A 15806-nucleotide genomic window follows, 5' to 3' on the forward strand; every position below is an offset into this window, starting at 1 on the left:
ACATATCAAACAACAATGGGGAAAAAATTAACAAGTCATGTGCTTCTGGCATATCAGTTATTACTTAGCAATCAGTCTTATTCCCGTACTTTGCCTCCTTCTCAAAAGTGAGTAATCAGAATTTCAGTATTAACATGTAAATTCCTGGAAATTTCTCTCTCACATAAAAGTCCCAGGCTGAATGTGTATTCCATTGTGTCAAAACCCCAGGCTGCTCCATACATTCTATTTTCTGTAAAGCTAAAGGGCAGATATCATCTACAAACTCCAAAGTAGATTTCAAGGCTGCCAAAAGCAGCTGAAATCAAGTAGAAGCCAATGAGAGGATGTGAAGAAAAGAAACACACACACAGTGGCATTTCTCAGAAAACACAAGCAAAGACACATTTCTCAGAGCTGAGGGCTACGACATGAAGTTCAAAATCTTTATCACTGAGGTAAACAAAAGGAGAATCTTTTGTTTGTAATAAGAGAGGATTTGGGACGGGAGGCAGAACTACGTAAAGAATCAATGAGATGAATGAGACATATTTAAAGAAAGAGTTGATTTCTTGGTACTGTAGAGGAAGAAAACTATGTGTTGTGAAAACAACTAGCCTGGATGATCACCCTAGCCCCTCTCTGCCAAGTCAGCCCCCAACCTCACACCTCAACTTTATGCAAATAGCTGGCTCAGAAAATCCAGTGCTGTTCAAATACAAGTAACAAAAAAGCAATCATGTGCACACCACAGATACATCAATTTAAAAATCGGGGAAAAAATAATGAAGATGGCAGAAAAACTCACTAACAAAGAAGTCACAGAAAAAAAATGTTGCCATTGGATCATAAGAACTTGCTGGCGAAATATCCTGCAATAAATTTTAAAAACCAAATGAAGCAATTTCTCTGTGAAGCAAAATTACAAAGTAGAAATAGAAAGTAGACGGCAAGAAAACAGAAGGAACAGAAATGTGAGCTCACAGAACTCAGAAAAGGTGGGGAAAACAAAGTAATCAAAGACGGAAATGGAATGTGAGCAGGCAAGAAGAGACTGCAGAAAACAGTAAGGGAGAAGGTAGCAATGAGAAAAGCATTCAAAATGAAGTGGAAATAAAGCATGTTAAAACATTAGACAGAAAGCTGACAAGTAGAGAAGTCAGACAAAGAAGAGCCTACTCATGTATAACTGGAATCCCTACAGAATGAAACAGAATAGAATGATGGATCCCAGCAAATCCTTAACGATATAACTCAAGAAAACTTTTCTAAAGCGAAAGCAGAGTCAAATCTGATTAGCGTAAGACTATCTCTCTCTCTGTCTCTCTCACACACACACATACACACACACACACACACACACACACACACACACACACACACACACACACCCCAGGGTGAACAGGCCTCAGACAGTTAGTAAACTTTATCCTAGGACCCAACACAGCTTTTGGCATGTGGCAAACACTTCATAAATATTCACTGAAAGACTAACCAAACAGCTTTTTTGCCCACAAACTCCTCTGTTCCTGGGATGTGATATAGTAAGAAATAATTTCTAAAAGCAATACTGAAAAACTCCAAGATCCTTAAAACATTCTGTTTCACATATTTTTCTTTACGAAGGCAGAAAAGATTAAATACACATTTTAGAAACATTTTCAGAAAGGACTGGTATAAAAATCTTTTCTGATAAACGATACATTCACTATAAATTCTAGAGACGTTTTGTATCATATGCATTAAGTTCCAGCAAAATTTCATTATGTGTTTCCATAGCCATTTTTCACAGAGAAACAACAAAGGATAAAATCAGAGTTGTCTTTTTGTTTTTTTGTTTTTTTTTTTTACTTACTTTGGATGTTCAAACTTGTCTATCAGTTCAACTTTTTCCACCAGGTCTCCTCCAATTGTTCGTACCAAGTCATAGAAATCGTTTTCTGTATAATTCTCAGAGGGTAACCAGAATGAGATGTCATTTATCACAGCAGGATATTTGCTAAGAGGCTAACAAAACAAGAGAAGAAAAGAGATTGATTTGTTAGTTGGATGAGAATGTTTAAATTTTTCATGGAAAGTTACACTTGGCTAATTAGAAAATGCTGGTAAAGCATGATTTCAGCACTCAGATATTCAGGGACAAAGTGAAGAGAAAGATAAAGCCAATGTTCAAAATTAGCAAATTCCATTATGAATGTTATGGATTCTTATCACATTCATTTGTAACATTATCATATATTATATTTATATAACCATTAATGTTCAATTTAGTATAAAGCAATTTGAATATATCATATTTCAGGATTTTTTTTTCCCATTTGAATACTAGAGTAGAAAAGTTCACATTTAATTAACAAGTGATTCATTAATTTCCTATGATATTTCAGGAAATCATTTTAATAGAGAAATAAGTAAAGCCTTGTCAAAATTGATATTTCAATTAGTAATGTCATTATTTGTTAGTATTTCTAGTTATTAAAATAAAAGACTGGGATGATAAGTAGTCATTTGGGGAGTTATTTTTCAAATTATGATTCCAAGAATAAACACAAATGTAGTCATTTCCCCCATTTTATTCCAGTTTATTTGAGCTCATTTTTTTCCAGTTTATTTGAGCTCATTATTATACTGGACAGGTGTTTAAAATTAGATGCTTTTATGATCCTCTGCATTTGTTTATGTGGCATATATATATATATATATATATATATATATTTATATACATATAATAAGTGTGGGTCCCACTTATATATACGTGGGTCTATAAGTTACTGCCACGATAAAAAGTGTTTTGTTATATAACTATGAAGTCCTAAGGGAATATGTGCTAACGTATAAATCTGTTAGAAGAGCAAGTTTATACACTGGTTTACAGCAAGCCTGATATCACTATAAACCCTTTAGTGAATCACTGATCAGGAAAAGTATAACTTTTTAAATGGCAAGACCTCTGAAGAATCAAATACTCAAACGAAAAATGATTATACAACTTGAAATATCAATAAAGTTGTCAGACAAATGCATCAGTTCAGAACACACATTTCAAATGAACGTTATACAGCTACCATCAAGGTGCTTTTGACAAAATAGCAAGGCTCCTGAAAAACATCCTTGGTTTTCTCTCCTATAATAAAGTCAGGATCCTGTGATAAATCATCCCTGGGTTAATGTAACAACACAACAGGAGTTTGGTGGTTACACAAGTTGCTCTTCCTTTGGACAACATCCTCCTGCCACTTTAGGAACACGAAAGTTTAGGGAGATTAGATGAAAGGCTGGGATTGACAGGAATTAGCACAAAATGTCCTCTTCAGCTGATCTGAGCTGAGATACCACTGAGCCCTGATGACAGAAATGGGAGGTGTCCAACTGAGCATTAGTGTCAGCAACCCAGTGACAACAAGAAACATGATAGTAACATAATAATGCTGTCAGCCAGGATATAGGCCCCCAAAACATTAAAAAATACATCTTACAGTAAATTACACTTTTAAAAATTAGGGCGAAAAGCCCAGACTGTTATACTGCAAACTAGTTTAAGCTAACAAATTATATATGACAAGTTTAAAGTAATGGTTTATCTAAAGGAAGCATTCACTATATTAATTGGTATATGTCAGATGTGGGATACCTACTGATGACTTATGCTTTTTTGAGGGGGAAAATAAAATTTTGTTTTGAAAATAAGATTATGGATCTATGGTCACTGGAATGTAGGCTTTCTGATCCTGAGTCAGAGGTGGTGTTAAAAACTAACCAGGGGCTCCCAGTGCTCTTAGGATAAAGTCCCCAATTCTTGAAAAGTTCTAGTTCTTTCTGTTGTTCTCCAGGCTCTCACACCAGCCTGGTTATTCAGTTTCTTGAACACACTAAGTTACTTCCTCCATATACTGTTTCCTGCCCTCCCTACCCTATTTCTGATCCTGTGTTACCACATTCAATTCTAACCCTCGCAGACTCCATTAGTCCTTTGTCATGGCAGCCTATACTTCTCTTTCATACTACCTTTCATATTGTGATTGTGTAATTACTTAATGTCTGTCTTCCCAGTATATTACAATTTTTGAGGGTGGGGTGTGTATCTTTTTATACCTCCAAATCTCTATTACCTTGCATAGTCCCCGTGACATTCTAGGTATTCATTAACAGCAGATTACAACACTACCTAGTGTGAGCAATGGCTACATTACAGTGAATCAATCAGATGTTCTTTCTTCTGTAGCCAGACCAGCTAATGGGTGCGTAAGGTCAGTAAGGCATAGAGACTTGCCTCTATCCCTGGCTATGCTGCCATGAAGAGATAGTGATCATGTGGGATGACACAGAAGAGGTGGACAGGCAAAGTGATTTGGTAAGGACTTGATAATCCACAATCACAGAACCAGATAATTTTAGAATTGGAAAAAACCTGTTAACCTAAATAAAGAGGTAGACTGAGGCAAGCTTGAATGACCAGAAACTGAGTTTATTCAGGAATAGCAGAGGAATTGCAATTCAGAAAATTCATGCTGCAGGTGAGTCCACTGAGAGTTTGGGGCAGGCTATATCAACAGGGAGGAGTATGCAGAGAAGGCAGTCCAGCCAGAGTCTAAGCAGTAAGTACCCTGGCAGGAGGATGACAAAAGATCTAAATATATATAAAGAACTTATATAACTCAATATTGCAAAACCAAATAATCCAATTAAAAAATGGGCAGAAGACATGAACAGACATTTCTCCAAAGAAGACATACAAATTGCTAACAGACACATGAAGATACTCAACATCACTCATCATCAGAGAAAATGAAAATCAAAACCACAATGAGATATCACCTCATACCTGTGAGAATGGCTAAAATAAAAATACAAGATACAAGTGGTGGTGAAGATGTGGAGAAAAAGGAACCCTCGTGCACTGTTGGTGGGAATGCAAACTGGTGCAGCCACTGTGGAAAACAGTATGGAGGTTTCTCAAAAAATTAAAAATAGAATTACCATATGATCCAATAATTCCACTACCAGCTATTTACCCAAAGATTATGAAAACACTAATTCAAAAATATATGTGCACCCCTGTGTTTATTGCAGCATTATTCACAATAGCCAAAACAGGGTCCATCGATTGATGAATGGACAAAGATGATGCAGTATATATACACAATGGAGTATTATTCAGCCATGTAAAATGATGAGATCTTGCCATTTGTAAATGCATGAATGGATCTAGAGAATATAATGCTAAGTGAAATAAGTCAAAGAAAGGTAAATACCATATGATTTCACTCATATGTGTAATTTAAGAGACAATAAGAAAAAACCAGACTATTAACTATAGAGAACAAACTCACGGTTACCAGAGGGGAGGTGGGTTGGAGGATGGTTGAAAAAGGTGATGGGGATTAAGAGGACACCTTGATGGATTCAGATGGGGCACCTAGGTGGCTCAGTCCGTTGAGCATCAGACTCTTGATTTTGGCTCAGGTCATGATCTCATGGTTCCTAAGATGGAGCCTGCTTGGGATTCTTTCTCTCCCTCTCTCTCTGCCCCTCCCCTGCTCACTCTCTCTCTCTCTAAAAATAAATAAACTAAAAAAAAAAAAAAAAGAGGACACTTATGAGCACTGAGTAATGTATACAATTGTTGAATCCCTATGTTGTACATCTGAAACTGATGTAACATTAAAAAAAATTAATGTTTATTTATTTTTGAAAGACAGAGCGAGAGCAGGAGCCAAAAAGGGGCAAAGAAAGGGGCAGAGAGAGAGGGAGACACAGAATCCCAAGCAGGCTCTAGGCTCTGAGCTGTCAGCACAGAGCCTGATGCGGGGCTCGAATCCATGAATGGTGAGATCATGACCTGAGCCAAAGTTGGATGCTTAACTGACTGAGCCACCCAGGCACCCCTAAAACTAATGTAACATTGTATTTAACTGTACCGGAATTAAAATAAAATTTTAAAAAAGAGGCCATGTCTCTGTCCTGCTTTGTCCCTAGGATCAAAGCTTCACTTAAGCCGGAGGTCATGGTGGCAGCAATTTGTAGCAGTGATTATTGCCTCCTTTCTAGATTTTCCAGAGCACAACCACCACCTGGCCCTATTTCTAAGAGTTTCGTGGTTCCTGTACTTGTACTTGAGTGAACACTTTGGCCCAGTGCATGATTCAGAGCTCTTTTAGTTCCAACATTCTGCCAGAGCCAAACCTCTGGTTTCCCTTCCCTGCTTATGAACCCAGAATGCACAGTGTCTTCATTCCCGCTCTCAACTTCGTGTAGGTCTTGTCCACAGATATAGATCTTTTGTAGGGGGAAAGGCAAAGGCATGGTTCTGTCTTTTTCATGTTCTCTTTTTAGACTTTTATCTCTCACTGCTGTGTGTGTGAAGCAGATAGAGAGAGGCCTACAGAGCAACACTGACTTGACTCTGTATCTCCTTACACAACGGTTCTTAACTTTGTCTGGGAGAGGACAGAGACCTCCCTGACAATGTGAAGGTTCAAATCCTTGTTCTAGAACATATTTTCACAAACACAGATTTCTACATGGGACTTCTGGATTCACAAACCCAGTAAAAGTCATTCAAAGGGTCAGATAAGGACCCATACTCAAAACCGTGTCATGAGTTCAAATACAGACAACTGAAACTACTGTATGAAGGGAATTAAAAAATACCAAAATTGTTCTTACTACCATATGATATATACACATAAGTATGCAGTTTGCATTCATATACATTTAAGGAATGTATATTTTATGATAATAAAACCATACATGAAGTCATCATTGTCTTATGGTAGCTACTAGAAATGCAGTCAGATTTATATAAACAAAAAAGTCTGCTTTTTATGGACTGGACTAAGAAACTCCTTATTGCAACTCAGGACAACTCTGAAGGGCCCCCCTCATTCCAGAGCTGCCTATGGGTAGGCAGAGATCTTTGTGGCAAATGCATCATAGCCCACCTTCTCCCTCTGTCCAGTCCAGCTTCCGTCCCTTCCCGTCCACAGGGGTTGATCTTGACAGAACCTGATAATAAGCTTCCAGCTTGCTTACCTTCATCTTAGAGTCTGCTTTGTGGGGGAACCTGACTTGTGACTCTGAGACATCAGCAAAACCAGCTGACAAAAACTTTAGTGCATTTAGGGGGACGCTAAGCATCAAGGAATATACACTTAGAGTGAGGCACATCTGGATTGGAGTGTGGGCCCTACTGCCAGCTATATGCTAGAGGGAAATGGCTCCACTGTGGTGCCCTGGCAGACTGGCATATATTACATAGGCCCCACAGGGGAAGACCTGAACCACAGCCCCACCTGCATTTGGCAGGCTGCCTTGTGATCCTCATGGACAAGACCGCTAGGAGGCTATCTCCTGCTCACCCTGCTTTCCCCTAAGAGGTTGTCATGAAGGAGCTTCTCATCACCTCCTGGGTTCTGAAGAGCTATGAGGCTTCCTACCTTGCCATCCTCTCAAAAGAATCCCAGGATATAAAACCTCTTGGCTGCCATCTAGAACTGTGTACTTCACAGTCAGGGTATAACTTGTGTTATAATCATCCACTCTGTTAACAGACTGAATTATGTTTGAGTCCTAAAGCCCAATACATCAGAACGTAACCTTCTTGGGAGAAAGAGCCTTTACAGAGATAATCAAGTTTAAAATGAGGTCATTAGGGTGGGTCCTAATCCAATAAGACTGGTGTCCTAATCTAAAGGGGAATTTTGGGCACAGAGACAGATGCAGGAAAGTTGCCACGTGAGGATGAATCCAGAGATAGGGAGGATGCTTCCACAAGATAAGGAATGCCAAGGACTGCCAGCAAACCACAGAAGCTAGGGGGAGGCTGGAACAGATTCTTCTTCACGGCCCTCAGGAGGAACCAACCCTGCGGGCACCTGAATCTCAGACGTCTAGGCTCTAGGACTGTGACGAAGGAGAAGCTGCCTGGTTTGCAGCACCCTGTTACGGCAGCACTGTGAAACCAATAGAGACCCTTATGTTTCAGCGTCACCCTTTTATGGTGTGTGGGAGGAGGACCACAGGGAGCTGGCAGTCTGCGGCAGAAACAAACTGTCCCAATCCCCAGGTGGCTCCCTGTAGCTTCACCAGCCAAATCAGCAGGCCTTGGCCTTTCCTGGTGTGTTCACAGGCCTGAGAAAACTTACATCACAGTTTCTCTGCCTATAACATGGAGACAGCACCTATTTAGCCATCTGTAGTGAAGAGGACACGAAGGAATGTTCATAAAGCATATGCTTAGTCATTTTCAAGCCAAAACATTGACTTGGACAGTTCAACAAATATACAATTCTGACAGTTGTCCACGACACCCGGTTGTAAGCTTGCCAAAGTGATTGAGGTGTGAACAGGGGTCTGAACAGTGAGATCTGGGTTTATCAATACTAGTCCATCCTAGCTGGCCCCTTGCTCCAGACTCACCTCCATATTTAAACTACAAATGTCCTCATGCACCTTCCCTCAAAGGCTCCCTTCTTATCACTCCATGATAAAATCAAAGCACTTTAGGCCCTCTGTACCTGTTCATAAATATTCTCAAGGAAGATAATCTTAACCTCCGGTTGGTAACACAAACGAGTACTTTTATTCCAGTTCTCTGTGTTTTGACATCAAAATCTTCCTCTTAAACGTTCTTTTCTTGTGTAAGGATACTAAGGCAGGAGAACAGATCATCGTTCTCCACTATGCATATTTTCTGTACTCGTTGCTCAATTATTACCTCCATCTCTGTCTTCTTTCCTTTAGGCAAAGCTGTTATGTTTTTGTTTTTGTTTTCCTTTTCTGGTCTACTAATTATTTTGATAGTCCCTTTAGCAGGGTACTTCTTTGACGAGTTCTCCACAGAGTTCTAAAACTGTCAAGATGACTTTTGGTCAGCTTTTAACCAAGGCCAAGTTTTGGCAAAGGACTACTTTGCAGCTCTCTTAGGCACTGCTCCTCTTTCTAGTTCAAAACACATGGCCCTTGGTTTATTACTAAAACTATATTATTAATGATTACCATTCGTGGGATGCTGTGTGCCAAAGAATGTGCTCGCACATTCTTTTTTTTTTTTTTTTTTTAATGTGTATTTATTTATTTATTTATTTTGAGAGAAAGAGACCACAAGTGGGGAGAGGCAGAGAGAAAAAAGGAGAAAGAGGATCTCAAGCAGGCTCAGCACTGTCAGCACAGACCCGGTGCGGGGCTCAAACTCATGAACTGTGAGATCATGACCTAAGCTGAAATCAAGAGTCGACACTCAAACAACTGACCCACCCGGGTGCCCCTGTGCCAGCACTTTCTATGCATCAGCTCATTACTGTGCAGCACAATCCCATGAGATGAACATGATTCCTTCCCACCGTGCCCATGAAGAAACTGTGGCTTGCAGACCTTAGCTCATTTGCCCAAGGTCAAACAGCCGGGAAGTGGCAGAGCCAAGATCAAATGCAGGGCCAGGTGGTGCTCTTAATACTCATGCTTTAAGGCCTCCCATTTGAAACCAAGGGCTCGCAGAAAATGGCTCAGTTTCTAGTACTGTTTCCAGAAGTAGTCTCTCCAGCCTAATTAATAATTATGTAAATAAGAACAAATCTAACATTTATCCCTATGGTGCCTTCCATGACATTTCCTTTTCGAATGATTCATTGAACTTTTAGATTAATTATCTTGATTTATAAGTATCTCTAGACTGTTTACAGTCTGTGTGATTGTGTTCTTATCTAAATTAACTTAAAAATCAGTCTTACCTATGAAAACAGTGTGCACTATCGATTACCTCACTTTATATCCCAATGTTTCAGAGCTCCCTTACTTTTAATTCCATCTCTTCACTTTGTAATAAAAAAGCTGTTTATCAAATTGGGCTGGCAGGTTCGGTATTTCACAAATTCAGGTTGTTCTAACTCACGATTCCATGCTGCCTTGGTGTTTACAGATTCTCTCACTTTGTTCCAATGTTCTGTTTTTATCCTTACTTAATTTCGCTCAGTGCTGGGAGCATGGCGTGTTGGTCAGGGGTAAGCACAGCTCCTGCTCAGGCAGCTTCTGTTCTGTTACTTCGCCCAGAAACCACAGGAGAACCAGCACATTTGAAGCATTCTTTCAAACTTCCAGTTTCTCATATTTGTGCTTAATTTTTTGACAGAATTCCAGTTCTGGTTGAAGATTCACAGGAAATCAAGAATTTCCATAACGAAATAGTGTGGGACAATCATTTTGGCAGCCTGCTTAATGAGTGAACTTTCCAAGTTTCTATGGCATGGTCCCCCCTCAACTATTTACTGAACTCCTTAAGAGCAGAAACAAAATTTCAAATCTTTTTGAATCCTCTCAAATTTACTTCAAAGCTCTAGACCTCTTAGTTATTTAAAACAAATCATATGCATGTGAGAAACAAAGATGTGTTTGCTACTCCAGTTAATGAAGAGGGCGGAAGTGGAGAGTGGTGGCCCTACATTCTCTGTGGGACCCTAGGGATCCGCAGCAGGGTGTCAGGGCCCTGCCTGCAATAGTTTCTAACGTAAGAAACAAAAGAAAAAAGTAATCCTCAGAAATCTCTGTTCAAATAAAGTATCATGTGTGCTTCTAGTTAAAGAAGGAATCGCAGAGAGAGTGGGGGCCTGAGGTCCAGACCGCCCCTCAGAGCACTGGCAGAGTGCCGCGCACAGAATACTAACGTGAAAAATACAAGAGTCTCTTTTGGGGGTGATGAAAACGTTCTCAAATCGATTGTGCAGAGGGTCGCACATCTCTGTGAATATACTAAAGACCACAGGATCACGCAATTTCAGTGGGTGAACTGTGCACTTAGGTGGCTCAAATCTCAGTTTTAAAAGCAATACATGAACAAACCTCTTGGTCAAAAAAATAAGGGTTCTGGAAATGGAGAGCTGCAATTTTGTATTTAGTCTCTTTACTTCATCTTCCGAACTTAGCAAAGATTTCATCTCTTATACTCATCGTTTCAGGTTAGATCATTAAACCTTTCTGAAGCCGGCATTACTTCTGCATTCTGTGTTTTCCTCTCCGAGGTAAAACATTTGTAAAAGTTTTGCCCAATTGTTTACATCTCCCATTAACTGTCTGGTCTGGATCTTTACAGCCTTGTACAATCACAATAGTTGAAGTGAGGTCACATTTGCCTTCATGATCATACTTTTTCCCAGTTAATCATGTTCACTGGGAGACAAGTATTTATTTCCCTTATGCCTCAAGGAAGTGAATGGAGGCCCCAATTCATCCCATCTCATTCTCTTGCCTCTCCTGAAAAAATACAAAATAGGAAACTAGGTTTCTTAATCTCCAATCCCAAATTTAACCTCAAAATGGTACATGCTAAGAGCAGGAACTCTGTGAGGGGATCACAGTTTCTTTTTCATTTTTTGCCTCAGTCTATGCAATGTTGCTCCCATTCTGTCAGGGACTACACATGCCAGGAGGTAAAAGCCAGGGCCAGCTAGAAAACATAACTTGAACTTGCCTGAGTTCATACAGGGCTGGCCTTCTGACTATTCCAGGGTTCAGAGGAAAATAGGCAAAACAAAATTTAACCTCAAGAACTTAAGACATCGAATTTCAATGGCTTGTTCAAAACTGGAGTAAAGATCAAACTTCAGACTCTCACAGACAAAAAAGGTGTTTTATAGAGCAGACTCTCTTGGATCTGACCTTCTGCCTTTCTTTCTCACTCCACATTCTTCCCCCCACACTACTGTCTGCTGGTCCTTTTAGGCCAGATCCTTTTAGGTGTCTTAGGCCATCAAGCTCCCTTGATACTACATATTTTAATACTTCTTCCTGACTCCCATAAAGCCAAAGAATTAACACCAGTAAGCAGATACTCATCCTGTGTCTAACATTTTGTTCTTCATCCCTTTTGGTAAAAGAAAGGTCTGGGGGAGGCGGGTTAGGCTAATTACTTCTAAGAAACAGTTACTGATTTGTTTTTCCTAGAATATAATCTAATACCAACTCTCAGCCATAGCGTAGCAATGGATAGGGGAATAAAAAGTTGTGGCCATCTAAATTTTTAGAAGAAAACATCATAGCTGCTTCAGGCAAGGTGAGGGGACACAGGAGATGAAACGCGAGGAAAACATGAGGTACAAGGTACTGGTGATATTCACCACGGTGGGGTGGTGGCTTCACAGGTATCCACTGTATTAGTATACTTCACAACTTAAACATATCATTTTTCAAGTATCAAATATTAAAGAAATTAAAGGGCTAAAAGGGTATAAATGCTTAGTCATACCTGGAGAGATTGCATAATGGAGGGGAACACTGGCCACAGATTATGCATTCCCATGTTAAAAAGAAATCGTTTTTTCCCATATTTAAAAATAAAATTCCAGCTGTTACTATTGGATTCTATTTCAACAAAGAAAACAATGAGTTCGGCTTCTGCACATTAGGGACAGACGTGAGGCATTATTTTCTTCTGCACCAAATCCAAACCAGTCTAACAAAACCTACAACAAAAAGTTCACAGAGGGAAGATGTGACACCTTAGTTGAAAGTAAAGGGAATGTGAATGTGGGGTTCCAATTGAGAGACCTCCACTCAGGTGATAGCAGAAGAATTTACGCATCACTGGAGACAGAGAACGAGAGAAATTCACCAGGCACCTACTATGTGACTGCTCAGACACTGTCCCTGCCACCGAGGAGCTCACAGACTAGAGGAGAAGAAAACCATAAGAAGCGGTGTGCACAAAATGTGGTTTGTGCACTGGAGCAGAGGGAAGACTCCCTTGTGGTGCAGAAGGAGACTCAGGCATCTTTGTAAATCCGGCTAAAAGCCTGAATGGGGACCCTTACATTACCTCCCCCACTCCTCAGAGAAAAATGCATCTTCCATTCATTAAAGAAAAGTTAAGTTCATTAAAGTAACTAAACCATGGGGGCACCTGGGTGGCTCAGTCCTTTAAGCCTCTGACTTCAGCTCAGGTCATGATCTTACAGTTCATGAGTTTGAGCCCCACATTGGGCTCTGTGCTGGCAGCTCAGAGCTTGGAGCCTGCTTCAAATTCTGCCTCTCTCTCTGTCCCTCCCTTCCTGGTACTCTGTTTCTCTCTGTCTCACAAATAAACATGCATTGTAATTAAAAATAGAAAGTAAAAAATAAAAAAAAGGGGCTCCTGGGTGGCTCAGTTGGTTGAGCGTGTGACTTTGGCTTAGGTCATGATCTTGCGGTCCATGAGTTCGAGCCCCACGTCAGGCTCTGTGCTGACAGCTCAGAGCCTGGAGCCTGCTTCAAAATCTGTGTCTCTCTCCGCCCTTCCCCCACTCACACTCTGCCCCTCTCTCTCTCTCTAAAAGACAAATAAACATTAAAATATTTTTAAATAAAATAAAATAAAATAAAATAAAATAAAATAAAATAAAATACTAAGACATGGAGTGTATATGAAGAAGTTTGGAGCCATTTGTCACATCAAAATCCAAACTTGACAGGGAGACAAAGGTGACGAATGACTACTTTCTGGAGCACATGCAGCCATAATAGGACACCCTCTGCAGAGAGGTGGTAGTTTCAGACTGTGCTCTTCTCTGACTGTGAATAAGCTGCCAAGCTCTCTGGGCCCAGATTTCCTCATCTGAAAAAGAAAGAACTTAGCACCTCATACACTGTTGTCTATTAAAACTGTCCCATGTGATGCCACAGGAGGCACCCTGAAGAACCTGGGCCATTGTCAAGTGCATCCGAGAAATGCTGGGTTTCACCATGTTCTACAGGGAAACCTGCCCTTCCTCCTCGTCAGAGGGCTAGGTCTTCCTAAATTGTAAACTAAATGGACCAAGTGCAACCCAAATTTTCGATGCCACTGATCATGCGAGCCACACCCCTGGCCAGAAAAGTGACAGCGGCATTTGCCAAAAACATCTGTGTCCTGACTTCTAGGATGGCTCTGTGTCATCTCCACTCAAATCACAACTCCTCGAAGTGACCCTGGGTTTCTTGCCACTTTAAACAAACTTTTAGAGCTGGAAAAATAAGCTTTTCAGACTTCTATCAAATAAACCTTATGCCATGCTGCTGAGGCTACAAGCAAGCAAAACTGTCACTCCTTTTCTCCAAAAAAATCATATCTGCTGATTACTTGTATGGGACATGAGGTTTTTCTTTCTCCTGTACCCACCCTCACAGCGGGTTAGGCACAGAGTGCGGTCCAGGGTGTGCAGATGGGGAAATGGAAGAGCAGAGGCTGTAGCACTCAAGGGTGCACACAGGTAATGAGGGAGTGGAGACTGGGTCCTGAGGGAGTGGAGAGAGGGTCCTGAGGGAGTGGAGAGGGGCGGTCCTGAGAGAGTGGAGGGGGGGTCCTGAGGGAGTGGAGAGGGGGGGTCCTGAGGGAGTGGAGGGGGGGTCCTGAGGGAGTGGAGGGGGGGTCCTAAGGGAGTGGAGAGGGGGGAGTCCTGAGGGAGTGGAGAGGGGGGTCCTGAGGGAGTGGAGGGGGGTCCTGAGGGAGGGGAGAGGGTCCTGAGGGAGTGGAGAGGGGGGGTCCTGAGGGAGTGGAGGGGGGTCCTGAGGGAGGGGAGAGGGTCCTGAGGCAGGGGAGAGAGGGTCCTGAGGGAGTGGAGGGGGGGTCCTGAGGGAGTGGAGAGGGGGGAGTCCTGAGGGAGTGGAGGGGGGGATCCTGAGGGAGTGGAGGGGGGATCCTGAGGGAGGGGAGAGAGGGTCCTGAGGGAATAGAGAGAGGGTCCTGAGGGAGTGGAGGGGGGTCCTGAGGGAGTGGAGAGGGGGGTCCTGAGGGAGTGGAGAGGGGGGTCCTGAGGGAGTGGAGAGGGGGGGTCCTGAGGGAGTGGAGGGGGGTCCTGAGGGAGTGGAGAGGGGGGAGTCCTGAGGGAGTGGAGGGGGGGTCCTGAGGGAGTGGAGGGGGGGGTCCTGAGGGAGTGGAGGGGGGGTCCTGAGGGAGTGGAGAGGGGGGTCTTGAGGGAGTGGAGAGGGGGGTCCTGAGGGAGTGGAGAGGGGGGGTCCTGAGGGAGTGGAGGGGGGTCCTGAGGGAGTGGAGAGGGGGGAGTCCTGAGGGAGTGGAGGGGGAGGGTCCTGAGAGAGGGGAGGGGGGGATCCTGAGGGAGTGGAGACTGGGTCCTGAGGGAGTGGAGAGGGGGGGTCCTGAGGGAGTGGAGAGGGGGGTCCTGAGGGAGTGGAGGGGGGATCCTGAGGGAGGGGAGAGAGGGTCCTGAGGGAGTGGAGAGGGGGGGTCCTGAGGGAGTAGAGAGGGGGAGTCCTGAGGGAGTGGAGGGGGGGTCCTGAGGGAGTGGAGACTGGGTCCTGAGGGAGTGGAGAGGGGGGGTCCTGAGGGAGTGGAGAGGGGGTCCTGAGGGAGTGGAGAGGGGGGGTCTTGAGGGAGTAGAGAGGGGGAGTCCTGAGGGAGTGGAGGGGGGGTCCTGAGGGAGTGGAGACTGGGTCCTGAGGGAGTGGAGAGGGGGGGTCCTGAGGGAGTGGAGAGGGGGGTCCTGAGGGAGTGGAGGGGGGATCCTGAGGGAGGGGAGAGAGGGTCCTGAGGGAGTGGAGAGGGGGGGTCCTGAGGGAGTAGAGAGGGGGAGTCCTGAGGGAGTGGAGGGGGGGTCCTGAGGGAGTGGAGACTGGGTCCTGAGGGAGTGGAGAGGGGGGGTCCTGAGGGAGTGGAGAGGGGGTCCTGAGGGAGTGGAGAGGGGGGGTCTTGAGGGAGTAGAGAGGGGGAGTCCTGAGGGAGTGGAGGGGGGGTCCTGAGGGAGTGGAGACTGGGTCCTGAGGGAGTGGAGAGGGGGGGTCCTGAGGGAGTGGAGAGGGGGGTCCTGAGGGAGTGGAGGGGGGATCCTGAGGGAGGGGAGAGAGGGTCCTGAGGGAGTGGAGAGGGG

The 15806-nt window shown here is 43.2% G+C and overlaps 1 protein-coding gene across 36 annotated transcripts in view; it reads right to left on the reverse strand.

Annotated features, from left to right (window-relative positions):
• The window catches only part of FARS2 (phenylalanyl-tRNA synthetase 2, mitochondrial), a 623580-nt gene that overhangs the window by 234330 nt on the left and 373444 nt on the right, over window positions 1-15806 (reverse strand). For 35 of the 36 annotated variants that reach the window (XR_006717077.1, XM_045497529.1, XM_045497536.1 and 32 more), the window contains one exon: window positions 1835-1986. The exons of the other annotated variant lie outside the window; for it this stretch is intronic. Coding sequence is in view for 34 of the 35 variants with exons in the window: in XM_045497529.1 (XP_045353485.1) it covers window positions 1835-1986 (152 nt within the window). In the remaining variant the exon portion in view is untranslated. The remainder of the gene's footprint in view (window positions 1-1834; window positions 1987-15806) is intronic. 36 annotated transcript variants of the gene reach the window in all.

Source organism: Leopardus geoffroyi, chromosome B2 (assembly GCF_018350155.1).
Source record: "Leopardus geoffroyi isolate Oge1 chromosome B2, O.geoffroyi_Oge1_pat1.0, whole genome shotgun sequence".
In the NCBI taxonomy this organism is placed as follows: domain Eukaryota; kingdom Metazoa; phylum Chordata; class Mammalia; order Carnivora; family Felidae; genus Leopardus; species Leopardus geoffroyi.